Source organism: Mastomys coucha, unplaced genomic scaffold (genome assembly GCF_008632895.1).
Source record: "Mastomys coucha isolate ucsf_1 unplaced genomic scaffold, UCSF_Mcou_1 pScaffold22, whole genome shotgun sequence".
Lineage (NCBI taxonomy): Eukaryota > Metazoa > Chordata > Mammalia > Rodentia > Muridae > Mastomys > Mastomys coucha.
This window is the reverse complement of record NW_022196905.1, coordinates 208886697-208908184: the sequence shown is the minus strand read 5'-3', so window position 1 is coordinate 208908184 and position 21488 is coordinate 208886697. Positions and strand designations below refer to the sequence as shown.

General features: G+C 46.1%; 2 protein-coding genes across 7 annotated transcripts in view; one reads left to right on the top strand and one right to left on the bottom strand.

Moving 5' to 3' along the window:
* Nucleotides 1–11322, bottom strand: part of Sugp1 (SURP and G-patch domain containing 1) — a 29125-nt gene extending 17803 nt beyond the window's left edge. The window contains exons 1-4 of one of the 4 annotated variants that reach the window (XM_031340064.1): nt 11023–11322; nt 10074–10133; nt 4873–5044; nt 1285–1385 (exon numbers count right to left, since the gene is read on the bottom strand). In XM_031340064.1, coding sequence (XP_031195924.1) covers nt 1285–1385; nt 4873–5044; nt 10074–10107 — 307 coding nt within the window. In that variant the 5' untranslated portion in view covers nt 10108–10133; nt 11023–11322. Of the gene's footprint in view, nt 1–1284; nt 1386–4872; nt 5045–10073; nt 10134–10277; nt 10382–11022 lie in introns of those variants that run through there. The other 3 variants (XM_031340065.1, XM_031340066.1, XM_031340067.1) reach the window with 3 other exon arrangements.
* Mau2 (MAU2 sister chromatid cohesion factor) overlaps nt 10443–21488 on the top strand; it is a 26076-nt gene continuing 15030 nt past the window's right edge. For 2 of the 3 annotated variants that reach the window (XM_031340060.1, XM_031340059.1), the window contains exons 1-3: nt 10443–10780; nt 20298–20315; nt 20695–20760. In XM_031340060.1, coding sequence (XP_031195920.1) covers nt 10487–10780; nt 20298–20315; nt 20695–20760 — 378 coding nt within the window. In that variant the 5' untranslated portion in view covers nt 10443–10486. The remainder of the gene's footprint in view (nt 10781–20297; nt 20316–20694; nt 20761–21488) is intronic. The other variant, XM_031340061.1, reaches the window with a different exon arrangement.

Sequence of the window (21488 nt, the reverse complement as noted above, 5' to 3'; positions counted from 1 at the left end):
CAGGCTCTGTTGGACCGGTGCTCGCCTAGCATGTGTGACATCCTGGATTCCATTCCCAGTACCACATAAAGCAGACATGGTGGCATACAGCTGTCATCTCAGCACTCAGAAGGAGGAGGCAGGAGAATGAGGAATTCAAGATCATCCTTGGCTACACAAGTTGAGTCCAGTGGAAGCTACATGAGATCCCGTGTCAGAACTTAAACACGGGAGGCCTAGCATGGCAGTGCAGGCCTTTCAGTCTTAGTCTGGGGAAGTAGAGGTGGGTGGGTCTTCGTGAATTTCTGGCAAACCTGGTCTATATATATGATGAGCTCTAGGCCAGCCAGGGCTACATAGTGATACCCTGTCTCATTAAAGGCTGTGTGAGCTATAAAAGATGGACTGGTGTTAAGAGATGGCTTGCTATGTTATGCTATGCAAACGAAAGGCTCCAGATCCCGAGCCCCAGCACCCACATAAAAACATTCTGGGCAGTGGTGGTGCATGCCTTTAATCACAGCACTTAGATGCCAGAAGCAGGTGGATCTTAATTTGAGGCCAGCCTGGTCTACAAATTGAGTTTGAGAACAGCCCGGGCTGTTAAAAAAAGCAAAACAAAACAAAAACAAACAAACAAACAAAATGATGGGACATGAAGCCTGATGATTCAGGTAAAGAGGATACATGCTTTGTCAACTTTTGTTTTTTGTTTTGGTTTGTTTTTCGAGACAAGGTTTCTCTGTGTATCCCTGGCTGTCCTCAAACTCAGAAATCCGCCTGCCTCTGCCTCCCAAGTGCTAGGATTTAAGGCATGCGCCACCACTGCCAGGCTGCTTTATCAAATTTTAAAGGTACATGTGGCACAGGGTTGACAATGATCCTCTGCCCACAGGCTAAATGAAAGAGGATGAGGAAAAGGGCAGGGCAGCAGCCTGTGTGGTGCCAAGTGCAGGAAACACTGGCTAGATATGGCACTCAATAAACTCCTGTGAAAACCTGTCTATTGGGTGACTTGGTTACCTCTAGGAACCTGCACCAGCCACAGCAGGCCAGAATGTGTCATCTTCTGACACAACTTGGACATCTCAAGCCAGCTTAGTGTTAGAGTATAATCCACTCACACCCCACTGGTATTCCTCTGTGCCCATCATAGGACATGTAGGACCCGACCCTTCTGGCAGAAGCCTGTTGGTCATATATAGAACAGTGAGGGCATTTAATGATCTCAGGTGGGAACTGTCACTCACTATGTTCCAGGTAACCTACGTGACAGAGTGGAGTGGGAGGGCTAGCTACACTCACCTGTGCTTGTCTGTGCCTTCTGTAACTTCAGAAATTGCTGGAGGAAGCTGCCATCATTGGCAAACTTGTTGGAGATGCAGGAGTTATGTGCATCGGCAATTCTAGAACCAAAGTATAGGTGAGAGTAAGCTGTAGAGAAAGGCAGAGAACCAATAACAGGGCTAGTCCACTGACATTCCTGGCCCTATACCCACCCGTGTTCTCCTGCTGAGAGGGCCTCAAAGATGTTAGGGACAATACCTGAGTGCAGGGTGCAGGCATGTATGTAGTGGGCTAACTAAGTGCACTCTGCCTTGGTGAAAATAATGCATATACTTGGGCTACTGGTGTTTGAGTCCCAGTTCTGTGGTCCCGGTGGTCCCCATCAATGGCTTATATTCTTTTATTGCACGGTACATGTTCTACAACTAATTAATGACCTGGCTATTGTTTGTCATGTGTCACAGCTTTCTCTAAAGTAGGATGTGCATGCATTTTGTGGTTTTAGTTACTTTGAGACATGATCTCTCTATATATAGTCCTCATTGTGGTAGAACTCACTATATAGACCAAGCTGGCCTGAAATTCACAGAGATCTACCTGCCTCTGCCTCCTGAGTGGTTAGATTAAAGGTGTGCACCACCACACTCAGCTTTGTGATTTTATTTTGTTTGCTTTTGAGACAGGGTTTCATGTAACCAAGGCTAGCATTTAACTCTTAATCTTCCTGACTATGCCTCCAAGTAGAAGGATTGCATTGCATATGCCACTAAACCTGGAAGTTTGCTTTTTTCTTTAAAACCATGCATGTCACAGGGGCTGGAGAGATGGCTTATGGGTTAAGAGCACTGGCTGCTCTTCCAGAGGTCCTGACTTCAATCCAATGCCCTCTTTTGGTGTGTCTGAAGACAGACAGTATACTCAAATACATAAAAAGAAATAAATCTTAAAAACAAACAAACAAAAAAACAGAACTGTGTCTCACAGCTGGCCTGGAACTCACTATATAGCCCAAGCTGGCTTCCAAGTACCAGGATTTGTACATGTATTGCCATGCCTGGCTTTAGTGTGTATCCCCAATGCACACACAACTCTGGAAGAAACTTCAAGCGATAACATGCTCACACCTACAGCAAATGGCTGCTAAGAACTGAAAGGACCCGCTATAGATTATAGCAGTGGCATGCTCCTTATCATTCTCTGTTTTGAAGACAGCATCTCTGTAGTCTTCCTGTCTCTGTCTCCTGAGTGCTGGGATTTCAGACACAAACCATCATGCCTGGCCCAAAAAAAAAAAATTCTTTTTCTGTATTTTCCTTAGGCAGGTATAGCAGCTGTATCTGTAGTCCTAGTTTCTTGGAGGGCTGGGGCAGCAAGATGGCCTGAGTCCAGAAAAAAAAACAATGAGCCACCATCTTGGGATGAAGAGAGCTGGCACTCAGCACTGTACCATAAACACAATAACAATTAGTTGTTAGAAAAGCACCCCAAAATTTAAGTGGCATTCATTTCTGATTGACAGGTTGAGTGACACTAGCTTGTCTTTGTTTCTTCTATTTCTTAGATTTCCTAACATGCACATAAGTTACTTTAACATATTTTTAAGGGTTTGGAGAGTTGGTTCAGTAGTTAGGAACATTTGCTGCTCTTGCAGAGGACCTGGTCCAAATCTCAGCTTCCACAGGGTGGCTCACATTTATCAGTAACTCCAGTTCCAGGAGAGTCGATGCCCTCTTCTGACCTTCTCAGGAACTAGCCATGCACATGGTATACAAACATATAAGGCAAAACACTCATATAGATTAAAAAAAAAAAAATGAAACAAAGGGCTAGAGAGATGACTCAGCGGTTAGGAACACTGACTGTTCTTCCAGATGTCCTGAGTTCGATTCCCAGCAACCACATGGTGGCTCAAAACCATCTGTAGAGTGATCAGATGCCCTCTTCTGCTGTGTCTGTAGACAACTACAATGTACTTATATAATTAGATAAATAATTCTTTGAAAAAAAAATATTTTAAAATTTTATGTTAAATGTATATATTTATTTTATGTGTGTATACAGGTCTGTGTACCATGGGAAATGTGAAGTCAGACAACTTGTTGTGGGTATCAGGGTCTGAACTCAGGTCACAAGCTTGGCAGCAAGTACCTTTACCAACAGAGCTACCTTGTTGGCCCACAGGTTCTTTCCAAGTTTAACAACAAAAATATCCCTGGTTGTTCCTGGGTTCTGACATAAAAACAATAAAAGTCAAAAGTCTAAGTTTTTTGACACAGCAAAGAAGCCTGTGCTGAGAAAGCAGCCTCTTGTTTAGCAGCTGAGACCCTAGGGACCCTCAGGCCATGGCATTGTCCTCACACTGCTCTAGCACCTAAGGTAGAACTGTGTGGCATTTGCATGGGATACATGGTCACTAACCCCCACCCTACGAACTGTTAATAATCTCTAGACAGCTTAGAGCAACTACTGTGCAATCAGCTGTCTGTCTCTGTTACTTAGCAAATAATGCTGAGAAGGTAAACACAGCTGTGTAATCCCAGCACTCAGGATAGTGAGGCAAGAAAACCTTGTCCAAAAACCTGGGACAGCTCAGGTGAGTGCTTGGCATCAGAGAGCGAAGATGGATGTTCCACCCCTAGAACCCTGTGAAAAGCCAGACAGAATGGTGCAGGGCAGGAGGATCCCTGGGGTTGAGCTGCTGACTGCTGAGATATAGGCCAGTGAGAATCTCTGTCTCAAAAAACAATGGTGGTGGATACCTTAATTCCAACTGTGAACTCAAGGCCAATTTGATCTACATAGCAAGTTCCAGGCCAGCCTCGATTACACAGTGAGACCCAGTCTCAAAACATAAATAAATAAATAAAATAAAAAATAAAAAAAGATGCCAGGGGGTGGTATTGCACACCCCTGATCTCAGCACTGGGGAGGCAAGGACAAGTAGTCTTAAGTCCGAGGCCAGCCTGATCCACAGAGTGAGTTACAGGACAGCGAGAACTACACAGAGAAACCCTGTCTCAAAGAACAAAACAAAAAACAAAATGTCATAGAAATGTACTCAACGCCTAAGGAAAGATACCCAAGGTTGTCCTCTGGCTTCAACATGTATGTATACTCATTGCATATACACATACTTACACAAATACAAACTAAAATTTGAAGTATAAAGAGCACATACATGGCCAGTACATACATGATGTTCCCTCTATTTTTGCCTCCCGTGCCACAGATGTAACAACCCAGGGCCTCAAGAATCTATGCAAGCACTCTACCACTGAGCCATGCTCCAGCCCATGAATAGACTTAGCATCACTGGACGATGGTGACAATAGCCATGGCTGCACAGAGGTCTGTAGTCTAAGCACATGGGATCATGAGGAGTTTTTGTTTTTTGAAATAAGTTCTCATACACACCAGTTTTAGCTCTGAACTTAACTTACAGCCATGACCTTCAATTCTGAATGTTCCTAACTTTACCTCCCAAGCTCTGTGTTGACAGATATACAGCACCACACCTGAGCTTTTGCGAGCCACCCTACTGTTACTTCATCCCATCTCCTGTCATACTGAGACTCAGTGCTGCTCTAAACTCCCAAAGCCACTTACTCTCCAGGATGAGGGGGCTGTGGACTGGCCACGTGACTCTGCCTGGCCTTTTGTTCCATTTTGGCCTCAATCTCCCGCTTCTTCTGAGCAATGAGCTCTTCCTGGTGGAGGATGTTCATATTCATCTTTCCAGACTTGGGTTGTGCCATCCCGAACCACCGATTGGCCTTTCCTGGAAAGGGAAAAAGATGGAGATCAGAGAACACCTTTGCTCCATCAGCATGCCCAACAGCAACACTCAGGACTCAAATGGTCATCTGTTCATTTCTTCAACAAATGCTTAAAGAATATTTGTCATCCACCTAGCATTGTGCTAGGCTCTGAAGAGGACTGATGAGAGCTCCTGCCAAGTGGGGCTCACCTCTGACTGAGAAGGCAAGAGAACTCAAAAGCATAACATGAAAGGTTAGCTCCAAGGCAGTGGGACACATTTGCAATCTCAGCACTCAGCTGGCTAAGGAAGAGGCAGCCTCATCTACATAGTAATCCCCCCCCCCCCCAAGGCTGGGATGGCAGCTGGTGGTGGAGTGCTTGCTTAGCGTAAATGCCTGCCTGGATTCTGTTCCTATAAGAGTATAAACCAGATGTGCTGATGCATGTCTATAACTTCAGCACTAAGAAGGTTAAGAAAAGAAAAACAGAAGTTCAAGATAAGGGCTAGAAACATGGCTCAGCAGTTAAGAACACTGGCTGCTCTCCCAGAGGACCCAGATTTTGTATTAGAACCCATATGGAGGCTCACAAACATCTATAACTCCAATTCTAAGGGCTCTGACACCCTCTGTTAGCCTCTGGGGACACTGCAAGCGACATATTGCACATACATATAGTCCACCTAGATAATCACACAAATATAATTAAAAGTAGAAGTTTAATATCATCCTCCAACATATGAATTTTAGACCAGCCTGGTTTGAGACCTTGACTCTAAAAAAATAAAAATAAAAACAAAATTAAAAAAAAGTTGTCCTCTAATTGTCACAATGATCGTACAGTGGCATACCTGTTCTCACTCACCTACACTCACAAATAATAAGACACACACACACACACACACACACACACACACCACACACACACAATGTTAGTGTACAGGGTGTGGATGATATGGGAAGGTGGACATAGGACAACATACAATAGTTTAAGGATGTAATGTGGGAATTTTGCCAACTTCTAAGTATATCTATACTAACTGTATATTCTGGGACTGGGGAAATAAACAGTGGGCCTACTGTGGGTAGATTTCAACCAAAACTACTGACTCCCCTAAATTACCACTAGTTTAACTTGAAGGCCACAATGTTTCCTAGGATCTCCCTGATCAGTGTCAGAACCGGCAGACCCCAGATAATCCAATAGGCCCTCGAAAGTCTGATTGTTTCCTTTCCCCTTGTGTACAGTTATCCTTGTAAAAGGATATAGGTCAGCTGGGCAGTGGTGGCACATGCCTTCAATCCCAGCACTTGGGAGGCAGAGGCAGGTGGATTTCTGAGTTCGAGGCTAGCCTGGTCTACAGAGTGAGTTCCAGGACAGCCAGGGCTATACAGAGAAACCCTGTCTCGAAAAACCAAAAAAAAAAAAAAACAAAAAACAAAAAAAAACTTGGCTGCCCTTTTATTCAAGAGGTTCTGGTTCTCCAAACTGGCTCAAGTCTAGAAATTAGTTTATGGGCTGAGATTCCCTCTTGTTGTGATCCAGTTCTTCTTCTCTACCATGTGGGTCCAGGAATCAAACTCAGGTCATCATTGTCAGCAGCAGAGGACCCAGCCCAATAAATTAAAAAAAATTTAAAAAGAAAATAAAATTTCAAATAAATTATGGTAAGACCTAAAACTAGAAACAGAAAGAGATAACAGAATAATGCCTAAACTGGTAGGGTAGTCTAAAAATAACCATTAGAAGAGAGCACAGTTCAGCTGGAAATGGGAGTTATCAGGAGCCAGGGTCAGGAAGAACCATGAGTGGGATTCAGGGAGGAGGAGGAGATGTCAAAGCCAGAGACAGGAAGATGCACTGCACATCTGAGAACAACAACAGACTCAGTGGGGCCAGAGGAATAATACTTCAGGAGTGGGTAGAGACTGGGTGTGACATGGACTGTGGATTTTACTTTTAGGGCTTTAGGAACTGATGAGGCAGTATTTAGTAAACAAGTAACAAGATGAATCTTTTTGTTTAAGTCTTTATGTGTGTGCATGGGCATGTGGGGCACATATGTCCACAGCACCGCACATGGTCAGAGGATAAAGTGGTATATTAGTTCTTTTCTTCTACCTTGAAACATTGCTCATAGCTGTCTATGCCAGGCTAGGTTCCCTGCAAGATTCCAGGGAGCATCCTGGCTTTGCCTCATATCTCCTATGGTAACAGAAGCATCAGAATTACAGAAGCTGATAAGGCACCCAGCTTTACATGAGCTCTGAGCACCAAGCTCGGTTCTTTATGTTTGTACAGCAAGTACTTTACCCAGTGATCCATCTCCTCAGCCCTCCACACGTATTTTTATTTGCATTTATTTATTTAGATCTCATATAGTCCAGGCTGGTCTCAAATTCACTGTATAGTCAAGAATGACGTTGAACTCCTTCCTGTCTGTGCCTCCAAAGCAGGGGTTCTTAACATATGGGTCATGACCCCTTCAAGGGGTCACATCCTGCACACCAGATATTTACATTACAATTTATAACAGTAGCAAAAACTACAGTTATGAAGTAGCAATGAGATAATTTTATGGTTGAGATTCACCATAACATGAGGAACTATATTAGAAAGTCAACAGCATTAAGAAGGTTGAGAACTACTGCTCTAAAGTGTTATGATTATAAGCTTGGGTTATGTCAGCCAACTCTAATTTTTTTCCTTAGTTTTAATATGACCTTGGGGCCAGGGTGATCATTCTGACATAGAGAAAGTACACAGACAGCAAGATAACCAAAACAAATCACTGGCTTTGAGCAAAAACACCAGTACCATGTGTGTAGTGTGTAGCACACAGCAGTCATCCAGTGTAAGGCAGGAGGTTCATGCTTTTCCAGACGAACACGGGCTTAATGAGACTCTGCCTTAATAAAATAGGGCTGTAGTTGGGCATGGTGACACAGCCTTTAATCGCAGAGTTGGTGAGGCAGAGGGAACAGATCTCTATGAGTTCAAGTCCAGCCACAGATATGTACTGAGACCCTATCATTGTATCCTAAAGGTTCTCAGGAAAAACGCTGTATTTTTCTAAATACATTTTTAAAAGATTGTGTGTGTGTGTTTATGAATGTGTACCCTGTGACTGCTTGGGAGTTATAAATGCTTATGAGCTGACATGTGGGTGCTACGTATGAGGTCCTCTGCAAGAACAGCAAGCACTCTTTAAATGCTCAGCCATCTCACCAGCCCATTTTCTTCCTATGTAGACCAAACTGGCTTCCACTTGAAACAAGCCTCCTGCCTCTGACTACTCACTGCAGATCACAAACATGTGCCACTGTGCTATGTTTAAACACTAAATTTGTATGTATGTGCACTGGCACTGTGCAAGTCAGAGGTTGACACCAGGTGTCTTCTTTTTCTTCCTTTTTTTTTCTCCCCCTTGGTTTTTTGTTTTTGTTTTTTGGAGACATGGTTTTACTGTGTAGCACTGGAACTTACTTTGTCGATCAGGCTGGCCTCAAACTCAGAGACCCACCTGCACTTTCCAACATCCCAAGTGCTGGAACTAAAAACATAGACCATAACTCACCAGCTTTAAAAAAAAAAAAAAAAAAAAGCACTTGGGTGGCAGAGCAAGGCGGATCTCTGAGTTCGAGGCCAGTCTGGTCTACAGAGTGAGTTCCAGGACAGCCAGGGCCACACAGAGAAACCCTGTCTCGATAAACCAAAAAGACAGGGTCTAAGTTTGCATAGCCCTGGCTAGCTGACCCTGAATTCAGATGTTCACCTACCTCTGAGGAGTTGGGATTAAAGGCATTCACTACTGGTGCTCTGCCTAATTTTTTGGTATAGAGCAGCTCACAAACCTTTAAACCCCATTTCAGCTAGAGTGGCTGCCAATAAGCCCCAGGAATCCACCTGTCTCCAGCCCACGGTCCTGTAGTTTCAGGTACACAACACTATACCTGGCTTTTTTACATGAGTGCTGAAGATGGGGAGCCTGGTCCTCATTCTTGGGCAACAAGCACTTTAACTACCGACATCTCATCAGCCCTTAAATTCTAAATGTTGAAAGCAAAGCTGAGTCCCCAGGCTCTACCAGAATTGACACCCCTAATTATTTCTATTTCACTCAAGACAATCGCCAAGGAGACAATCCCAGTCTACTCCGAGGTCTATCCAGCCTCTGTAGTGAAACCTCTGCCTTCCCATAGACGGCATCTACTCATATTGAACACCTTGTACTCAAGAAAGAACTTTCATGGAGCTGGAGGGATGGCTCAGAGGTTAAGAGTGCTTGCTACTCTTCCAGAGGATCCAAGCTGGGATGCTAGCAAACATCCAGGTGGCTTACTCTAACTCCAGCTCCAGGCACTTACACACAAAGACATCAACACAAATTATTTTTTTTTTAAAAAAAAACTGTTAAGCCTTCCCTGACCTTCAATGTATTAGCAGCACCCAACCTCACACCACCAGAACTAGTTCTTTGCAAAATATCTGCTTCCAGTTGCACTGACCCGCAAGCTCGGCACAGTGCTTGGCCCACAGTTAAAGCGTGGAAGCATATGGTGAATGGACACATGCATCCCGTCCTAGGGGCACAGGGGACAGCCAGACCCCTGCCAGTGGGAAACTGCGCCCTGGCTGACCCCAGTGCAGTGGTGAAAAGCAGATATTTCCACAAAGCAGGACGCAAGCCAGAGGGGAGCTGCCACCTGAGGGGGACCCGGAGGGGCAGGAGGGCAGTCCCAGGCTGGCCGCTGTGGGTGCCACCGGCCCTGAGAGCCGTTCATTGGGGAAGCCCACGCGGTTCCCACCCCGGCGCCAAGGCCTCCGAGGAAGAGCAGGAGTGCTCCGCAGCCACCGGCGCGGGGGCCAGCCACCCGAGTCTGGGGTCTCGGCAGCCCAGAGAAGTGCACACGCAACGTTACTCTAAGTCGCCCAGGGGCTGAGGCGAGAAGTCCGCGTGTCAGGTCCGTGACGGAAAGGAGGGTGAACAGGAGACGCGCAGTCGCGAGAACCCAGGCGGGCGCCGAAGGGACGGCGGAGGATGTTACCTGCAACATCCCGGTTGTCCATCTTGAGACTCATCCAATCCCACAATGCTCCGGCGCCACCTGAGGGGGGGGGGAGGAGGAAGGCTCTGTTATAGCGCGCTTGGTCTGCTGGGAAATGTAGTCCGCCCCCGTCAATCGCGTCCGACCCCTTCTAGGACGCCGAGGCGTCTCCTCCACAGAAACGCCCGGCGTCCGTTCACGAACGCGCGTTACTCTCAGCGGCGGCGATGCAGAGGTACCATCCTTCCCTCAGAGTCTTCCTCAGTCGCAGCCACTTCGAACACACACACACACCCCCCAAGACCCAGAAGTCCTTGCGGGCCGGTTCTCGCGAGAACCGCGGGTCGCCGGGCCCCGCCCCTCAAGGTGCTTCCGCCTCCCTGCGGAGGCGGCTTGTTGTTGTGCAGGCCAAGATGGCGGCACAGGCGGCGGCTGCGGCGCAGGCGGCGGCCGCGGCTCAGGCTGCCGCCGCGCAGGCCGCGCAGGCCGAGGCAGCCGAGTCGTGGTATCTGGCTCTCCTGGGCTTCGCGGAGCACTTCCGAACGTCCAGCCCGCCCAAGATCCGCTTGTGCGTTCACTGCCTGCAGGCCGTGTTCCCCTTCAAGCCGCCTCAGCGGATCGAGGCCCGGACGCACCTGCAGCTCGGCTCGGTGCTTTACCACCACACGAAAAACAGCGAGCAGGCGCGCAGCCACCTGGAGAAGGCGGTGAGTGTGCGGGCCCGGCGGGCGGGCGGGCTGGCGGGAGGGCCGCGGGTACTGGGGACTCGATCCTCTTCGCCTCCCCTGCGGGGGCTGGGGACATCCGAAGGCCTCGCCCTCACCTGGGGTGACAGACGCGGCTCCGCCACGCCCTCTCACCCGGGCACTGGGAAAGTCTCGCCTCGGCGACCCGCCTGGTCGGGTGGCCGTGGGAACGTTACCCAGAGCATCAGCCTAGAAGCCCCTACCTGCTGGGATTACGAGTCATAGGAAGAAGTCCGGGCTCCCGGAGGTGGAAAAGCGGGCTCTCAGGAAATCGGAAAAGTGTCATTCCGACTCGCTGGACCAGAACCCCTGACGTTCGGGAGTTTAGGTCTCGAGGCCCTGAGCCTCTGGCTGAACATTGTTGCCCAGTGAGGACGGGAAGTGAAGACTGTAGCTTCTAGACTCAGTTGCACCTCGGGGGTCTGGAGGTCAGGCTCTCGCTATTGGTGGCTTCTTCTCCCACCATGCACTGGTCCATCTTGGAAAGAGCCCCCACTCCACCTCCAGCTTGATTTATGACGTCTCGGTGCTTCACAGGTCGCTGTCATTCGGCTTCTCAGTAAACTTAGGGGCTTTAAGACTTGTTTCTTCTCGTGGCAACTGTGTCTCTTTCGCACCTCCGCCTCCCTTTTTTGCCACTTTAACTCTTTGTTCTGATTGAAGGAACAACTTGAGACAACTCGGATGTTCTATGTACTGACCCACAGACAGTCTAAGTAAATTGCCTTCAGGAGGGGATCAAAATCCTTGTTTTCCCAGACTGTGCAGAGTTAGAACTTGTAATGCTCGCTGAGCCAACTAACTTCCTTATTTCAAGAGTGAAACCATATAGGCTTAGCTAGGTGAAGTGATTTAGCAAAGACCACACTGTGTGAGGTTTTTGTTTTTGTTTGCTTGTTTGTTTTTAGGCTGGGGGTGGAGTGCATGGAGGTTTTACTATATAGCACAGAATTGGCCTCGGTTCCCAGCATTCATCCTTCCTGACCACCCAAGTACTGGGATTTCGGGCATAATTGCACATACCTATGATGTGCATGCTCAAGGTAGAAGCAAGAGGCTAGCCTTGTCTGCATAGGAAGAATATCTCAAAGAAAATAGATCTGGTTAGGTGGCTCTGTGGGTAAAGGCTTTTGCAGCACAAACCTGAGTTTGAGTGGAAGGTGAGCACTCTCAAAAAATTGCCTTCCGATCTCCAAATTTGCCTGCACTCAGACACATCATACACACAAATAATAAAATTATTTTAAAAAGTTATAATTAAAAAGAAGAGTTGGGTATGGTGGCAGGTGCCTTTAATCCTGTCACTCAGGAAACAAGCAGATGGATCCTTGTGAGTGTTACCAAAGAGCCAGGGGTGCATAGAAGACCCTGTCTCAAACAGAACCAGTGATGGGGCTAGAGAAATGGCTCAGTAGTTCTGAGCACTGACTCCAGAGATACTGAGTTCAATTCCAAGCATCTTTCTGTAATGGGATCTGATGCCCTCTTCTGGTGTATCTGAAGACAACTTATAGTGTACTCACATTTAAAAAAGCGAAACCTGAGCTGGGCAGTGGCAGAGGTAGGCAGCTCTCTGAGTTTGAAGCCATCCTGGTCCACAGAAGGAGTTCTAGGACAGCCAGAGCTATATAGAGAAATCCTGTCTCAAAAAAACAAACAAATAAACAACAACAACAACAAAAACTGGGCTCATCAAATTTGTGGGTTTAAAAAAAAAAAGATTTAATTATATGTGTTGCTATATGCTCTGAAATGTTGTATGCCCACTGAGTCAAAGTTCGTGAGTCTCCTGGAGCTGAAGTTAGAGTTGTATGTGAGCTGCCTGATGGAGTTGCTGGGAACCAAACTTGGGTCCTGTGCAGAGTAACATGTGTTGTTAACTGCCAAGCCCTCTCTAGTCTCCTCAGTTTAATGATCACCAGTTTCTGTACTAGAACAAGATGTTATTATTGTGTTAGTGCCTTTTGTGTTGTTGTCTTATTCATCAAGGAGATGTTTGTTCCCCTCCCACCACATGTCAAGCCTGTTGTGGACTGTTTGGGTATGATGAGATGACGGAAAAGTCCTGCCCATGGTAGTGTTTTCTCTAGTGAGACTAGCAGTCGATAAGGCTATTCATGTAAGAGCTAGGGACACTGGACCAGAGGAAGGGATAGAGTTGATATAGGGATGAGGAAGCCTCTTACGTGTATGAATGACAAGACATTTGAATAGTATGAACTAGTGAGCTCATTCAAGGTTTCAGGTCAATAACAAGGAGTGCCTGGGGCCAGCAGTGGATTGGAGCATCCAGGGCAGTAGAGGTTAACCCTGCCAGGCTTCAGTGTAGGTGCAAGCCAGAGGCTGCCAGGGCCTGGCTGGTTCTGAAATGTTCTTTCCTTTTTTGTTCAGGGCAGTTAATCCCACCACCTTCCTTTCCCCCTTGTTTCCTTGGGTGTCGGTGTGTCCTCGAATTTCATCCACCCAGCCCTGTGCAGTCATGCCTGCAGTTGCTCTCCTTTAGCAATTGGCTTTGAGACCCGCAATTAAAACCCTTACTCTTGTGAAGTGCTTTCCCTTGGTGTAACAGAAAGCTGACTCTGGAAAGATCTCCCACAGAAGCACGCTGTGTCTGTCCTCCATAAGTCACCCCAGCTCAATAACTAAAACTCTGTTAATCACAGCTGCTCCTCCATTCATGTCCTCTGAGTTTTATTTAAAATGACACTGTTGTCCTTGGAGTGACCCTAGGACCTTGTACATAAGCCACTGTCTGGTGTAAAGCTGTATCACCAGCCCCTTCATTTCTTCCTTTTTTTTGAGATTTATTTATTTTATATGAGTACACTGTAGCTGTCTTCAGACACACCAGAAGAGGGCATCAGATCTCATTATGATGGTTGTGAGCCACCATGTGGTTGCTGGGATTTGAACTCAGGACTTTTGGAAGAGCAGTCAGTGCTCTTAACTGCTGGGCCATCTCTCCAGCCCCCTTCATTTGTTCTTTTGTTGTTGTTGTTTAGTTTTGGGGGTTTTTTTGTTTTTGTTTTTTGGGTTTTTGTTGTTGTTGTTGTTGTTGTTGTTGTTGTTGTTTGTTTTCGAGATGGGGTTTCTCTGTATAGTCCTGGCTGTCCTGGAACTCACTCTGTAGACCAGGCTGGCTTTGAACTCAGAAATCCACCTGCCTCTGCGTCCCAAGTGCTGGGATTAAAGGCTTGTGCCACCACTGCCTGGCCCCTCATCTGTTCTTACTTGCACTTTTCCCAAAAGCACAGCTATGAGCTTTTACTCTCTCATCTCTTGGAGCCACTCAGTGAAGAGTCATAGCATGAATCAGCACACAAACCTGTAGCCCCATATACCTTGAAATGGGGATTCAGAGAGACCAGGAATTCCAGATTCCAGGCTAGCCTGATACACAGTAAGACACCCCTTTCTTTAAGACAAAACAAAACAAACAAATAAAACAAACCTGAAAGCATGGTTGGATTCTTTTAGAAAGTGCTGGGATGAGCCAAGATGTAGTACTGTGTGCCTTTGATCCCTGGACTCAGGAGGCAGAGCAGGTGGATCTCTGTGAGTTCAAGGCCAGCCTGGTCTACAGAGTGAGTTCTGGGACAGTGAATTTTGACCCAGAGAAACCATGTCTCAAACAGGCTAGAGAGATGGGTCAGTAGTTAAGAGCACTAGCTGCTCTTCCAGAAATCCTGGGTTCAATTCCCAGCGACCACATGGTGGCTCACAACCACCTGCAGTGGGATTCAGTGTTCTCTTTTGGTGTGTCTGAAGCCAACTATAGTGTACTCATATAAATAAAATAAATCTTTTTTTAAAAAAGTACTGGGGTGAGAGATGTGCAACACCCACCATACCTGGCTGGTTCTTAGGTTTGAAATTATGCATTCTTTTCTCTCCTTCTTTTGCCCCTACCTGCTAACCCTCTATTGCACGTCCCAATAGCAGGTATCTTAGGTCTCAAGTACAGTACTGCAATGCTGTATTCAACAGGTTTGGAATAGGTACCTGATGTCTAGCCATAGTCCCTGTGTGACTCACACCACCTTAGCACAGCAGCATATAGCATAGAGACCCTTCTACAAGATGGGGTAAGTTTAGAGCAACAAGGTACTCTGAGGTAGAGACCATGTTCCCATGTTTTGTCATGAAGATGGAGTTGGCCAGGTTGGTCTTAAGGGTTTGAGTGATCTTCTTAGGCCTCTACAATGGACTGCAGATGACAGCTGCACCTGCCTTTGCTGCTCAGTGGTGATGGCTTTGTGCACTTGACCTAGAAAGCAGTTTCATCTCCACTGGTCAGGCACTGCTCATTTGCTGGTCAGCCTGGGGTCTGCTTTACTTGTTTCCCTTTTCCTGATAGGCTCCCTCTAAGCCTTTGGCTCAGCTGCAGCGGCTCCTCTTCTTGATTTGACCATGTCCCACTCTACGCTGGATAGAACTGGAATAGAAACCTATGCCAGGTTGTGGCCTCCATGCAAAGCAACTCCATGAACTATAACCTGTGCTTCTCCTCTGTCTCCACTCTCCATCATCTTTGGCTTCAGGAACTAAAGTTAGCATGGCCTTTCATTCTGACTCATCCTGCTTGCCTGCTTGCCTCCTCCACTTCATCCTGCCTGCAAAATACTTTTGTGTTCTTGGTGCTTATGTGCCATCCCTGTGTTAAGCACCATCCTCAGCAAACCAGTGAGATAGAGACCTGACTTCCTTCTTTAACATTTGTTTAGTGTGTGAGTGTGTATAGAAAGAACATGTATACAGGTCAGAAGGCAGCTTGTGGGAATCTGTTCTCTTAGGTGCTCAGGCTTGGTGGCAATCACCTTTACCCATTAAGCCATTGTGCCCACCCTTCTCTTGACTTCCTGATGCCAACTCGATGTTGGCTGGAAGCTATTCTAGAGCCTTAGCTGCCTGTAACAGGAAGTTAGGGAAGCTCCCTGTGTTTCCATTCTGGATTGTTGCAGTCAGTAACTATCTCTACTCAAGTTGGTAGATTAGAAAACCTGGGTTTGTGGCACACGCCTTTAATCCCAGCACTTGGGAGGCAGAGGCAGGCAGATTTCTGAGTTGGAGGCCAGCCTGGTCTACAGAGTTGAGTTCCAGGACAGCCAGGGCTAAACAGAGGAAACCCTGTCTCAACCCCCTCCCCCAAAACAAACAAACAAACAAAAACAACAACAAACAAAAGCTAGATGGTGACATATATTTAAAGCATCCTAGGGACAGAAGCAGGTGGATCTGAGACTTGGAGGAAGCCTGGTTCTGAAATCAGCTCTAGGCTAGCCATTGCTGTATAGTAAGTCTTTATCTCAAAGGGGAAAATAAAGACAGCAACAACAGTGACAACAACAAAAACCCAAGTAAACACAAATAACAGGTTGCTCCTGACACTGCACCCCACCTCACAAGACAACAAAACCAAAAGGAAACCTCAGGGCAACCCCACTGGCTTCTGGAGAGGTAAGAACACTATGTAAACAAACAAACTAACTAAAAACATCAGGAGGAAGAGGTACAATTCTTGAGCCTTATAAAGTACAATAGCTGAGTTAGGATACATTGTGTCTTTTTTACTTTTGTTTCTTTGAGGGTCTCAGTCATCTTAGGCTGGCTTCAGAATGACTTATGTAGGTATTGCCTTGGAAGTCTTCTCTTGCAGCCTCTCCCTCAGTGCTTAGGCTGCGGTATATGCATGGGTTGTAGGTGGTTGCCAAGGATGGAGTGCAGAACTGTGCTAGGCAAGCACACTACCTGAACTATATCCCCAGCCCAGAAGTAAGGCATGTGTATAGAGGTCAGAGAACAACTGATGAGAGTTGGTTATCTCTTTCTACCATGTGGGTTTCAGTTATCAGAGTCTGGTGTTTAGGCTTGGCAACATGTGCCGTTTACTGAGTCATCTTGCTAGCCTTGCAAAAGTTAAACATAGATTCATGGAGATGTAAATGTCATACTGTGATCACTGTTTATAGAGTACATTTTGCAAAGTTTTGTTTTGTTTTGTTTCTAAGATTTATTTATTTGTTTTATGTATATGAATACATTTTTGTTGTCTTCTGACACCAGAAGAGGGCATCAGATCCCATTATTACAGATGGTTGTGAGTCACCATGTGGTTGCTGGAAATTGAACCCAGAACCTCTGCAAGAGCCATCAGGACTCTTAACCACTGAGCCATCTCGCCAGCCTACTAAATTTTGTTTCACATAAGTTATCTTATAAACTCATTGCTGTAGTCCCATGGGATTTAAAATGTAGCTGTATAAGGCTGGAGAGATGGCTCAGTGATTAAGAAGAACACTTGGTGCTCTTCCAGAGTACCTGGGTTCAAATCCCAGCATCCAATGGTGCTGTCTATAACTCTAGTTCCAGGGTATTTGAGTCCCTCTTTTGGCCTCTACATTTACCTGGTACACAGACATACATGCAAGCAAAACACTAGCACATAAAAACAAATAAAAGTAGCTGGATGTAGTATTGTGGGCCTGCAAGAGAATTAAGAGCTCAAGGCTATCCTTAGCTCTATAGTTTGAGGACAAGTTATACTGCATGAGATCCTGTCTCAAGAAATTTAAGGCAAAAAATGGGATGAAGATGTAGTTCATTAAGTAGAGTGCCTGCTTAGCATTCAAGACGTCCTGGATTTTATCACCTGTTACCTCAACACTTTGCAGGTGAAGGAAAGAGGGGAAGGAGTTCGAGGCCAGCTTGTGTTATATAGAGAGCCCCTACCTCAAGGGGAAGAAATAGCTCCAGGGCATCTGCAGATGGAGATGTCCAAGCAAAGCTCTGAGTCCAGTCTCTTGAGGAAATGTATGTGAGTGGGTACAGTTGTTGCTCATGAGACAATTGTTTCCCAAGTACCTGTGAAGTGTCACCCTGAAGCAGTCTCTGGAGACAGCCTTGACAGAGGCTACACATGGGCCTTACCTAGCATCCTCCATTGTGTATGCTGTTCTGGGTTGTATAAAGACATTTTGTCAATGGCAAACTTCCTGCAAGATTATGCCACCTAGTAATGTGACCAACCTAATTTGTAAAAGTACACACTGGTGTTTGCATTACTGTGAAATCAATCACCTGGCAACATATATCTTAGAATGTGTCCCTGTTAGTTCAACAATGCCTGAGGAAGACTGCACACAGAAGGTGATGGAAGGAGGGGAGTGGGAGTTCCTGAGAAGACTGTAGAGGTCCATAGGGTGGTGGAAGATACTGGAAAGGCAGTAAATGTCCAGAGAGGAGGGCACAGGAGAGGATGTCCACCCATCAGCAGACATCTTTGGCTCAGAAAGAAAGGTATGACTAAATAGGCAGATGACAGCCACAAGGAAACCTAAGTGGAAATGACAAAAAGGCCTTTCTGTAAGGAGATGGCCCAGACATGGAAGAAATTGGAGCATTGGGTCCTCATTCCCTGGCAGCTGGCTGTGATTTCTGGATTCATCCCTCAGCTACCTATTTGAAAGAACACAGTGAGTCTCTGGTCCTGCGAAGCTACTGATGCTCTGAGGAGGCCTCCAGAGCTGACCAGAGGAGGCTGCTGCTCCTCCTGCCTTCTGCCTTTTACTGGCCAAGTGCTCCCTGCTTTTCATTGAGACTCCCTCTGTCTTTCTTGCTGGTCCAAGAGGCAACCTAGGTGTTTCTGGTCACACTAGAGCCTCTTTTTTTTCCCTCTGTGCTCTCTTGAGAGAAGATCTTATGCAATCTAGGCTAGTTTCCTTAAACTCACTATTTAGCTGAGAATGACCTTGAATACTGGGATTACAGGCTTGCATGTCCAGTTTGTGAGGGCCTGAAACCCAGGGTCTTTTTTTTTTTTTTTTTTTTTTTTTTTTTTTTTTTTGGTTTTTCAAGACAGGGTTTCTCTGTGTAGCCCTGACTGTCCTGGATCTCACTCTGTACTGTAGACCAGGCTGGCCTTGAACTTAGAAATCTGGCCTAGCCTTCAAAGCTGAGCATCAAGAGCCTCCATCCTGGGGAGCCCTTTGACGTAGTAGGGAGGGTGAGGGTCCAGTCTACCTCTCTCTACCTGTCAGGACTCCTCTCAGAGGTCAGTTCTTTGTGACTGTGTGTTGCACACTTGCTTGTCAGGTCAGTATTAAGCATATACTTAGGAAGTCCTTGAAGATCCAAATAACTGAACCTTTGTGGCACACTACTACCAAGGGGTTTTGTTATTTGTTTGGTTTTTTTTTTTGTTTTTAAAGATTTCTTTATTTTATGTATATGAGTACACCATTACTCTCTTCTGACCCTTTCTGACATACCAGAAGAGGGCACCAGATCTCATTACAGATGATTGAGAGCCACCATGTGGTTGCTGGGAATTGAACTCAGGACCTCTGGAAGAGCAATTGGTGCTCTTAACTGCTGAGCCTGAGCCATCTCTCCAGGCCAGGAGTTTTTTCTTTGAAACATGTAGCTTGAGATACAGTGGCACTCTAAGTCAAAACTGGCCCTCTGAATCATCTGTCTGTCTGTCTGTCTGTGTCTATTTATTTATTTGGAGACAGGGTTTCACTTTTTAGCCTAGGCTAGCTATATAAACCAGTCTAGCCTCAAGCTCATAAAGAGTCACCTGCTTCTGCCTCCCCAGTGCAGGATTAAAGGTGTGCACCACCACACCCTGCTAGTTATTTTTAATTATGTGTGTGCTTATGTTTGTATGTACAACTTGAATGCAGGTGTTGGGGGGCAAAAGGTGTTGAGAAGTTGGAGTTATGAATGGTTGTGAACTACCCCAACTTGGTGGGTGCTGGGAAACAAATATGGGTCCTTTGCAAGAACAGTAAACACTCACAACAACTAAATCAGCTCTCTAGGTTTGTGTTCTTGTTTTGTTTTGAGACAGAATGTCTTGGTGTACATCCCTTAGGTTGGCCAGCTATGTGACCACACTAGCAGTCCCCTTCTGAGGGTAGTTTTGCCCACTTCTAGCCTCTTTGATAGTCTACTTCCTCAGGCACTTCTGAGGTAACCCACTACTCAGGCAAAGCTTTGCTGAATGCCCAGTCTTTCTGCCAGACTACCATCAACCCTGCTGAAGTATAGAGTATAGCCAAGATAACTCTGGGGCTCCCTCCCTTCAGTAGATGGGAGTTCTAGCTCCTGTCTGATGTTAGGAAGAGAGGTCCCCACTAGGCATCCCCCAAGTGCCATGCAGCTTTTATCCCAGAACCAGATTGCAGGGGACGCAATGCTGTCTCTCCCCACACTGCCCTTGGTAGTGGTCGTGCTGTGCCAGTACAAGTATAAGCCAAATAGAACCAGGCACCAAGCATTTGCCTCAGAATTAATCCTAAATGGGTGTGGTGGCTTATCCTTTAATCCCAGTACAGAAGTAGGCAGATCTCTTGTGAGTTTGAGGCAATCCTGGTCTACAAAATTTGTTCCAGGACAGCCAGAGCTGCACAGGGAACCCTTTCTTGACCCTTCCCCTCCCCCCAAAATTAATTAATCCTTTTTCTTTCTCTTTCAGTGGTTGATATCACAACAAGTATCCTTTTCTTGTATATGTACTTTGAAGAGTGCTCATACTGAGGTGGAACCCAGCACCTGGGACATGCTAAGCAAATGTTCTGCCACCAAGCCATACCCCTACATCTTATACTGTGTTCTTGAGAGAGTGTTCTGCGTGAATGAAAAACCCATGGTAAAAGCTGGAAACGTCCCTTTCCCTAGCATACCATGTACCCTAGCTGCCCTGGAAGCCAGCCATCACTCTCTGGGCAGCAAGGTCCTTATCCTGCCCCTTTCTGCCCCAAGTTGGCCTCCTCTGCTTGCCCTGCAGCATGGAGGGGGAGGATTTACATGGAGCCTTGACCCTTTTTAAAGAGATGTCTTTGTATTGTACTTTCTTAACTGAACTTCTCCAGATCCCACAGTTTGAAGATGTTAAATTTGAGGCAGCAAGCCTGTTGTCAGAGCTGTATTGTCAAGAGGTGAGGACATGCTGCTGGTTCTAAAAGCAGGGTCTCCCTGTTTCCTGGCCTAGCAGGAGATTATGGTTCTCAGCTGGGTAGAAATTCACATTGTGTTCAGCCCTCAGAGACCCATGTATAGAGCTTGTGCATGGCTCACTCACACTCCCTTATTTCTGTATTTATTCATTAAGGACTGGGGATAGAAGCCAGGGCCTCACTTGGACTAGACAGATAATGGCACTGAGCTCTGCCCTGTCCCTGTCCCCTCCTGAAGTATACTACCTTTTATAATAGAAGTGACTCAGCACCATTGTCCAGTATTCTTTAAGGTGTGACTTTTCCTTGTGTCTTTTTTATGGTCCTAGGGTAGTGCTGTGTACTTACGTGTGCTAAGTAGACACTCTCTACCACCATACTGCACTTCAACTCTTCAAGTTTGTATTATTTATTTTTATTCTGTGGATATAAGTGTTTTGTGTATGTAAGTATACTATATCTTTGCCAGTTGTCCACAGAGTTTAGTAGAAGGCATGAGATTCCATGGTACTGAAGTGACAGAGGTTGTGAGCTGCCAAGTGGGTGCTAGGAACTGAACCCAGGCCCTCTTAAGAGCAGCAAGTACTCTTAACCACATAATGGAGAGCCATCTTCAGTGTCCTCAGTGCTATGATTCCAGATAATGTTGCCTAGCATATCTGTCTGAATGAGAGGCTACTGTATGTGTATTCTAGACTTTTTTTTTTTTT